Source organism: Parasteatoda tepidariorum, chromosome 2 (assembly GCF_043381705.1).
Source record: "Parasteatoda tepidariorum isolate YZ-2023 chromosome 2, CAS_Ptep_4.0, whole genome shotgun sequence".
Classification (NCBI taxonomy): Eukaryota; Metazoa; Arthropoda; class Arachnida; order Araneae; family Theridiidae; genus Parasteatoda; species Parasteatoda tepidariorum.
Window position 1 is genome coordinate 48,591,632 of NC_092205.1, and position 10,373 is coordinate 48,602,004.

General features: G+C 29.3%; 2 protein-coding genes across 2 annotated transcripts; one reads left to right on the forward strand and one right to left on the reverse strand.

The window, feature by feature from the left end:
- Nucleotides 1–1,798: 1,798 nt before the first annotated feature.
- On the reverse strand, nt 1,799–2,716 carry LOC122268719 (uncharacterized). The gene has a single exon (XM_043038722.2). The coding sequence runs from the start codon at nt 2,708–2,710 to the stop codon at nt 1,799–1,801; it is 912 nt and encodes a 303-aa protein (XP_042894656.2). The 5' UTR covers nt 2,711–2,716.
- A 3,902-nt stretch (nt 2,717–6,618) lies between these two features.
- LOC107454669 (A-kinase anchor protein 14) lies at nt 6,619–9,875 on the forward strand. The gene is made up of 2 exons (XM_016071944.3): nt 6,619–6,833; nt 9,361–9,875. Exons 1-2 carry the CDS (start codon nt 6,822–6,824, stop codon nt 9,736–9,738), a joined length of 390 nt encoding a protein of 129 aa, XP_015927430.1. The 5' UTR covers nt 6,619–6,821; the 3' UTR covers nt 9,739–9,875.
- The last annotated feature ends 498 nt before the right edge of the window (nt 9,876–10,373 follow it).

Below are 10,373 nucleotides of genomic sequence, written 5' to 3' on the forward strand. Positions count from 1 at the left end.
TTCCAGAAAAAAGAAGTAAATGCATGGATAAAATATTTTATTTCTGAACTATTGCTAGTTGTAGAAGGGACCAAAAAAAGGAAATAATACAATCTTAAAATGTAAATCATTTTGTCTCTTAAATATTTATCTGTAAATAACATTAAATTAACTTGTTTTTTAATTTATTCCTAATCTATTATTTTTTGAAAAAAATACATTGAAAATAAAGTTTCATTTTGTTGATGAAGACTTTGTTCACTATTTTAATAAGTGATTTTTATAATGTATTCAGGTTGTTAAAATTTTATTAGACTTAAATATTTTTGGTAAATAAACAGTTATTTGTTTTAATGTTATTAATAAGATACGTAAATAATTTAATAAAAACAATACAAACTTAATATAATTGATGTGGGATTTAAAAGATTTCAATTGTGTGAATACGTGCTTTTTTTTTCTTTGTACATCGTCTATTAAAAATGGGTTTTTTTCCATTATAAACTAAATGAATGGAAGCATTTCAAACTTATTTATAAGACTATAAACAAAATTCATTATGGCATGTGTCTAAACACTTTTAAAAAATAATTCTAAAATTGGCAATGAAAGTTTGAATTTTTTTTAAATAGTTCCATTTCATCAATAAGCACCTTTCCCTTTGAGAATTAAAGTGAAAAAAATGCATTGTTTGAAATTGAGAATAGATCTTTCTTTGTTTGCGAATAATTCATTTAAAAAACATAAAAGGATAAACATTTTAATTGTCTAAATATTAAAATATAAATATTAGGGAAATCTGAAGCATTTTGAACACAATATATCATTTAAAAGTTGTAACAAATGAATACAATATAAAAAATTCTTAAAAACCATTGCTCAAAAATGGATTTAAAATTATAGTACAAACTTTTCAATTATTGTATATTTAGCATTGTACGTTTTGTACATTTATATGTGCTTCATATTCATAATTTCTGTGCAAAATATTTGTGATTTTATAAAAAAAAAATTCACATAAAAGGTTTCAAATACATGTTTAAAAAGAAGAAAAACAAAATTTTATCGAAATCTGGCGAATCACTATAGAGAAAGGTGGAACTGAAATTATCAAAATCTGTTTGACTAATGGATGAAGCGAAAAGTTACAGAAAAGCAATTATAAGGACTCCTTATATGTTTTAAGTTTTCAGATTATTTATCAGGCAACAAAGCTTGTTTTGTTTCTCCGCCACTATCACAAGTAATTTGACAGATCTTTAGAACGTTTTTGCTTTATTCTTATTTTATTTACTGTTCGTTTGAAGTTAATGAATTCAACTTCCCATTTGACTAGGATTCTAAAAATATTGTCACGTTAAAGTGTTTAGATTCAGTGAAGATTACAAGATGAGAATTTGATAATTTATTAACATCAGGAATTTACAAAGACCGGCAACCAGTCTGCGCCCAGAAGAACTCCTCTTTCATCATCATCATTTGGGATTGCTCAGGGCCTTTAGGCCCCGTAGGGGCCTTTTACCCTTGCATCTGGTACTAGTGAGATCTGACTTGGTTGTATCTGAGATAAAAGAGAAGGAGAGAGAGAGAAAAGAAGGAAACTAATGTAATATTAGTTTAATATTAGATGTGCGCGACTGCAGCGCCCAAAGCCACGCCTACATTTGAAGTTGAAAATTAGCGCCAGTTATGGCTAGCGGAGAAATATCAAGTAAATAATATTGAGATAATGCAATCAGCGCCAATAAAGTTTAGCGGTAAATGTTGCAACTAAATTGGCCCTTTTAAAAGCCTTTTTTAATATTAAAATTTGTTAAAATTAATTAAAATTTGTCGAAAGTATTGCATCACTAGTTAGAAAGTATGCAATAGGTCTGATTTTAGAGTCCTCTATTAACATATCTGCCTCAAAAATTTTATAAAAATTTGCTGCATTACATTTCATCGCATTTTTAAAAAATTTGGAATTTAGATCAACAATTGTTTCAGTTAAGGTTTTAATGTGGAAATCTCTATGGATGGCACTATTTCTTATGAAGTATGGCATTCCACTCATTTTTCTTAGAATTTTATTTTGGAAAGTATTTAATTTCTTTGTTTGCTTTTTATTCAAGTTGCACCAGGCTGGGGATGCATAAGTTAAGATCGGTCGAATATATGTTGTGTATATGAATNGTAATCGGGCAAACTTGTACCGTCCCACTCTCTTTTGTCTCATTTCTTCTATGTACAGGCACCACTTTGTAAAATCGGCTGTTGTTAGGATTTCTCTCGTAAGAAGGGCTTGGAACACATCTTCTGCGACGCCCTTCATGAGGTGGGAAACCTTATCTCCTTCGGACATGGTCGGGTCAACCTGAATGCAAAGTCCGAGAACGTCTTGAATGTAAGACTGGATGCTTTCGCCGGATTTTTGTGCGCGAGACTTGAGGTGGTCTTTCGCTCGTCTGAGGTAGGATTGTGTGTCTCCAAAGGTCACTTTCAAACCATTTTCGAATAAAGTCCAAGACGTCAGTGAGTCCTCATTGTTTTCGTACCATTGTCTTGCGGTGCCGTCCAGGAAGAAGTAGGCATTAGCTAATTGCATAGTGTCATCCCAATGATTGTACGATGACACTCTCTGGTATTCCTTCAGCCATTTTGTCGGATCTTGTCCTGGAGTACCCCGGAAGATCGTTGGTTTCCTGGCTTCAGCAGCAACTGTTGGCGCCATCCAAAAGGCAGGTTTCATATCCTGTTGGTCGTACGATTGACTTGGGACAATATGACTTAAAGGTGGTCGTAAAAAAACACTCTGTATAAGTTTCAAGTCAAGTTATCATTAAAAAAGCAATATATAAAAATCAACAATTCCATATTTAGTCTTTTTTCTTGACTGTATCACAGCGGTGCAAAAACTCAGGAAATTAGTGTACAGAGTGCAAAAAAAAAAATTTAAAAACATTTAAAAAAAATGGACCATTATAAAGAAATAAACGGATCATAATAATTTCGTGGAAAAATTTTTTCGATTCCCAAAAAAGTTCTTAGGACATGGTGAAATACGCAAAAAATAAAATTAACATTAAGAGGTTCAAACTTTGAACCGCTTTCTTGACCAAACTATTAGGACCAAAGACCCCGAGTACTGCTACCCCCTGCATTTTGGGGGTCAGAAATCGGAATCCGTTGAATAAAATGCATGTTTATTCAGAGAAAGAACGTTTTTGTGTCTGATTTCTTAACTTAAAATATCGTCTACATAAATTAGTTAGCATATTTGAGGTCACTCCTTCGAGCCATTAAGATTGAGTTCTAGAACGTGAAGATCCGATCATTAGATTAAAAGTTATTTAGGGCGGTCCGCTTTTTATTTTGCTCACTTTGCATTTGAAAGAAAAAGATTAATTCAAAAACTGTTCATGGATCATTAAATGAAAAAACTTATCAACTCGAGAAAAAAAGTTCTCTCTTTTCGAAAATATTAATCAATAAATAAATCTAAATAAAAAATATATTAATATTAAAATGTTCTTTAAATTGTGGTTTTAGCCAATGTCAAATTCGCATTTTTTTTCTTTTAGAAATTTTTTACAGACTTTAAAAATCTATTATAAGCACAGAAACAAATGGGGAAAATTAATCTTTTCCCCAAAAAAGTGTCTTTTTTTTCCCTCTCACAGTTTGTTTCAGCGAAGATTTATTTCTAAGTAGCCATTGGATCTTAATTAGATGGTATTAAGTATTCCATTTACTAAAGTACTTCGTGTTTTGTATGCAAAAAATGCCTGCCAAAAGTGATCAAGTTAGAAGAAAAAGTTTTTCCCTGTATTCGAGAAAAATATAGATGTTTAAGTAGATTGCATTTCTGTTATCAAAAAGAAAATTGTCATAAAATTGATACTTAGAAACTACGGATATCGCAAAGAGATTAAAGCAATTTTAACAGGACAGTAGTTAGTTTAGAATTTAAGTTTTTGCAATGATACCAAATATTTATGAATGTTTTTCTGGTTTTTCTTTAATTATTAGTGTTCAGAAGTTCTTTTTTATTAATAATTTTGGGATATGTTTCAAAGGTTTCTTAAATTTCTTTTATGAGATTCATAATACACTGAATAATTCAAAGAATTGCAATAAAAGTATAATGTTGTTTTGTCTGATTCATAAAATATGATTGCAAGAAAGAAAATAAAAAAATATATACAACGAAGAACGATGAACGAAATGGCAATGCTGAGAATAATAAACTTTGTAAATAAGTATCTTCTTGGAATTAAACTAGAACACAGAGAAAAAAGTATGCACAAAACTACCAGAATATGGTAAAATTTACCGTGTTTCTAGCTCGATGGGAATACAAAAAAGCTCGAAATTTTTACCGAAGTGTTTTGGTAAAAACTTTGGTAAAATCAACAATAAAATATGGTTTTTATAATGTGTAATAAAATTTGTAAAATGTGGTAAAATTTGGTAATAATAATTGTGGTAATAATTTACCCAAAATACCATAAAGCAGTGGATCCCAAAAGGTATTCCATGGAACTTTAGGGTTCCAGGAAAGAATCACAGGGATACCGAAAATTATATATTTGTTAAACGGCAATGATTTTTTCAACCTGTTATTATATTTATATCCAATAAATAGTTCATAATTTAATACTTCTTTAAATTTTAAGAAATAATTTACAATTCAAATGAAATAAGAAATAGCAAAATTAAAAAAAAAAACAATTTAATAACATTATACAGAATAAATTATAAATAGGGTTTGCCTTTATAAACAATTTAGTCAGTATTTCTCATCGAAATATTTAACTTAAAATTAACCAAATTTAAGAATAAAAATTTTTTTTCTCTGATAACCATTCTCAACGTTTGTTAATTCAGTTTACTTCTACCATTTTTGTATTATACATACAACAAAAACAAATTCAAATACCGCTCTAGACCTATGAATTTAACTACCTAATGTAAAACCAAATTATAATATAAGACTATTATTGATAAAAGGATGACAATATTTCTTTCTTCACATTAAATATTTCCAAAGTAATTAGTAGTATCTTTTTGGTCAGTTTATTTTTAGCTGCCGATAAATTTTATTTATGAAGTCGGGGTAAGAATTCACCATAGCCGATAGAAATTGGAAACCACTGCCTTAGAGCTTGGAATAGAAATAATTTATTCGGCTAAATTTACTTTTCAATTTCGTATTTTTTACTAAATATGTGGTAATAAGAACTATAATTTCGAAAACCAAAATTTGAACAGAAAAATTAGCAAATGAATGATTTAGATACCCTATATTTTGCCTTTATTGACGAAAATAGGTTGATTGTTTGTTTTTCCGATCAGAAATGTCATTCCCATACAGTACGGTAATTTCACCAGAATTTTTTTCTCCATATGTATTAAAGCTTAATTTGATAATTTGGTTCTATTAAAGGTTAAGGCTGTCGGAAATTCAGCGAAAGTGGTAAAATAAGGTTTTAGCCATCTTAATAAGGTACATACAGATTTGAACCATGTTTTCGCTTAAATTGAATTACGTAGTAGGTAGTTAGTAACACGTATTAAAAAAATAAAAAAACATAAAATTAGAGTTCCACTTTGCCAGCCATAGGCGTAACATGCAAGATACTTTAAATATGTCTGCCATTTTTTAGTATTTCTATGCATTTGGTGCGATCTATTTTTTTTTTTTTTTTTAAGTTGGAACCGAATTTTTGATACCAAAAGATTGTACTTTACATATAAAATTAATTGATAAAGGAAAACGACATTACGTACGAAATAAGTTAATAATCAGAATATAAAACATAGATAGTCTCTCAAATCGTTCCTAAATATTTATGCTTGAAACAAATCAGAATATTTTGATTTTAAAACATGTCGCAAGTTGTTTGTTGCTATAATCGTTTGCAGCAAAATTGGCTAATGTGGCAAATTAAGGTTTCATCAACCTTAATAAGGTGTTAATTTGAACAATGCTTTCGTTTTAAGTTGAACCTCAACCTTAATCTTGAGTGTTAAGTTGCACCTTTAGCATCTGTGTTGAAGTTAAAGAAATTTAATTATAGGTTAAAGCTGCAGCAAAGATTAAATCCGCAGCAAAAGCGAGTGATAGGTTAAAGCTGTAGCAAAATCAGCGAAAGTGGTAAATTAAGGTTTCAAGAACCTTATTAAGGTGTCATATAGAACAATGTTGCCGTTCAAGTTAATGAATACGATAACATGGTCCAATATAGTGACATATTAAGGTTGAAAGTAATTAGAACGATATTATGGTTCTTTACTCAGAAAAATTTCTAACAGTGTACAATTTCGATACGTACCACGATCTGTATAAAGGCAAAATGAATAAAAGGCAATTTTTTACTACTAAAAAAAAATGATGCACTACGAACAGAAAAAAAAACTGAAAACAAGAGTGAAATGTTGAAACTGTTTGATTGGAAAAAGCTGGGAAAAACCCGTTCAATCTGGAAGATAAGTGAGAGTAAAAAAGAACAAATAATAATGACCAATAGCGAGAGTGAAAGGTAAGGGGGTTTTCTAAACACAAGCATTTTTCCACTTCCCCACCTTAATCGTGTACTTGACCTCATTCTTCTTAGCGTCCTTGCATTACATCTTTTCGTCTAATTTTAATGTCTCACATCTCCAACAAATTCAACGCCCTGCAAATTTGACCTTCGTGTAGATGGGACGGATTATACATTGGTCAGCCCCAGGGCTGTATCTTCATCTGCGGGATTCGACTATATAAGGGGATCAAACCACGATCACAGACACAGCTCACTCCAGCTTCTCAATCTTTATCATTGTCCAGTCCTAAGACTTGTCTTACAAACCTCAACATGTACAAATTGGTGAGAACATTACTTCATTACTTCTTTTAATAACTGTGCTTAAATACAATGTATTTTAACATGTAATGTAAAAAGTTCAGTTCAACTGGTAGGAATAAAGTTAAAATTGCGAACTGTTTAAATGTATTAAATATATGATTTGATTTTCTTTTAAAACTGAAATATCATAGAATTTTTGTGATAAAAATTAAAAAAAATATATCATGAATTTTCAAATGAATAAAAATTTGACGATAAAAAAATCAATCCAATAAGTTTATTCAATTTTTTTTTTTAATAATATGGCCGCATTTTTCAATTGAATCTGAAATGTTACAAAAAATGTGTCAAAATTTATAATTTTTTTCCAATTATGCTACCGAAAATTTAGAATCATTTAGTGAAGTGTGTACTCATATATTTAAGACTAAGGCTTACTTATATTCGTTTTTATTTGTATATTTATCTCGTTTTGCATTTTAAACTCAAAGTTAATTTTTTGTAAAGGGAATATAAATTAATCAAATTAGACCAATTTTTATTTTTATGTGCAAAAATTAAGCTGATGCTTGTCTATTTTTCCTTTAAAATTTCACCATGACTAAACTACAAGTAAATGCGGAGTATTACATAATACTCGCAGAAAAAATATTGTGTCTTATCCCAAATTGATGGTTAGAATACTTTATATTTTAAATTTAATATTTTCTTCTGCATAAAATGTAAATATTCTGTATAAAACGTATACATTTCTCATTTGAATTAAGTTCATATTCTCAATTTTTAAAATTCATTTTTTTAATTTATAAATCTTGCCGGGGTTACAGTTAAAAACACTTTTATTTAAAAGCATTTTTATGACCATTCCTTGCTTATCTCTTTTTCAAATTAAAAAGATCGAGATGAATACTAAAAATATTAGAAAAACTTTGGTTCATTAATATTAAAATGCAAACCCAATATTTATATTTTCGCTGGGAAATAAAACTATCACGCAATTTTAAATGACTTACAATTTCCTACTCTATAATAACATGTCCTCCTGAAAGTGCTTTTATATCTCTTTATTATACGTATAAAAAAATTAATCTCTAAGAGGAAAAAGTGACCAATACATAAACTGGTTAAGTTCAGAAATTATACAAATCAGCCTAGTTTTTCAGAATTACGCAAAATATATTTGCTTAATATGCCATCGAATATTTGCTCGTAGTTGGATATATTTTCCATTCGACTGAAAATAAATGGAAATTTTTATTATGCAAGACAGCAATTCTTTTTTTTTTTTTTTTTTTTTTTTTAAATTTTAAATGGTACTTCGAAAAAATTTTAATGATATTACATGCCAGAAATCAATAGATATTAATACATTAATTGAAATAACCTATTCAAAAATTACCTTTTTTATTAATTTACTGAGTTTAAACCATTAAAAATAGGTCAGAAAATGTGTATGTGTTATGAAAGTGTCTTGCGTTTCTAAAGAATATTTTATGCATTCTTTTATAAATTATTTCATTTTTTGATTAAATTTTAGAAAAATTGCTATTTTCAGAGCATAACTTTAGTATACAAAATTATAAGGGGTATTATTTTTGTATTAAAAAGTTATGATCAACCTATAAAAATTAATTTAAGATATACATTAAATTTCAAAGCATGCAACTTGAATTCAGAAAAAAAGCAGAAAATTAAATTGCGTTATTTTTCTTTTTGTCGCTTTTTTCCAGTTATTTACAACTTGTTAAGAATATACGAAATTTTGAAGAAGTTATTAACAAAATTATTAATTCAAACCATTCATATTTAATATTAAGCTTTTATTTAATATATCACTTTATATAAATCATTTCATAATTTAAGAATGATCATATTACATAGTTAAAAATATGGAATAAATGGCGACAGTAAATATAAAATAAAATTGTTCGTGGTAAATTCGAAAAAAAAAAGTGTTCATGAAGAAGAAAATATTAGTAAAAAAAATAAAATTCTAATTGTTCAGTTTAATATAGCTACTGTTTGCTTGAAACTATTTAAACAATATTTTTTACAACTATCTTTAGCACGGTCTACAGTTCGAAAAACATTTGTAGGAACATTTCAAATGCTTGTTGGAAATTATTAGATTAATTTATTTGTCTCGTATTGAGTGTCAAGAAATATTTTCTTAAATAATGGAGAGTGCACCAAGAAAAGTTAAAAAAAAAAAAAAAAAGATAGAAATTGTGCTCCTTATTAGCGAATTTATCAAGTTAACTAATCATTCCTTACTTCTACCATATACTAAAAATATCATGAATATGTACTTTAATCTAAAATAATTTGAGCATTCCCCTTTAATAATAATAATAAAAAAAAGAATATTTTGCTAGTTTTAAACTTTTATGACGGATTACCACTTTTTGTGCGTCACCACTTTCTGCATCTTTAGGTCACTGAGTTTTGTTCGTAAAGTTACAGTCCGCCATTGAAATTGTCTTCTTAAAAAAAATGTATCAATCTTTTCGATTAAATCTTTACTTACAGTTCGTTTCCTTTTTTCCAGGCAATCTTCGCAACTATCTTGGCTGTCTGCTCAGCAACAGCTATTCTTCATCCAGCTCTCCACTACGTGGCTCCACACTCTGCAGCCAAAATAACCAAAGTCGAATGGGAACATAAACCAGTCAGCTACGTGGTCCCCGCAGTGCACCACGCACCAGTTGTATCCTATGCTCACAAGAGCGTTGTCCATCATGCTGCTCCACTTGTACATGCTCCAGTTGTTCATGCTGCCCCATTATTGCACGCACCCATTGTACACGCAGCCCCAGTAGTACACCATGCTGCACCACTTGTCCACGCCGCCCCTCTGCTCCACGCACCAGTAGTAGCCCACCATTCCATTCACCACTCCACCCTCTTGGCCCACAAGAAGGCATAAGGAGAAAAATGTTCAGATGGTAACTTGGAATTCAGAGCTTGGAACTGTTGAAAATAACACTGTTTGTTAGTTTTTGTTATCCGATTTGGCTCGGAGTGTTCCATTTTCAGCACAAATAAAAAAAAATCATTCCGTTATTTGATTCTTTCTTTTTTCTTTTGTTGTGCTTCGTTGAAATTTAAAATATGGCTTTATGCCACACGTAAAACACAATTCCTTGCGACTCGTTGCGTGTCATGTTCCGTACACACCAATTGCACGCGTACAGGTTATCTTATTTCTTAAGAAAGAAATTTTCACAATTGAATTTAAGTTTATATTTTATATTGAGTTCAAATTTGGGCTTGAAATTAAGATATCACATGAATATAACATTCCAACATTTAATTTAACTCTTAAAAACTTACTTCTATTTTTACTAAAAAGATTTTTGACTTCTTTATCATGACATTCAAGTAAATTTTACTTCTGATTGGTAAGTACTTACTTTAAATTTATTTGATCAATACCAGAGACAATTTATTCCAGATCATTACATACTCACATTATAACCAGGTTCAAATGACAAATAATTACTGCCAATTAGTTGTATTTAAATGTTCTTTATCTCTAATGTTACCATATCTAGAACATAA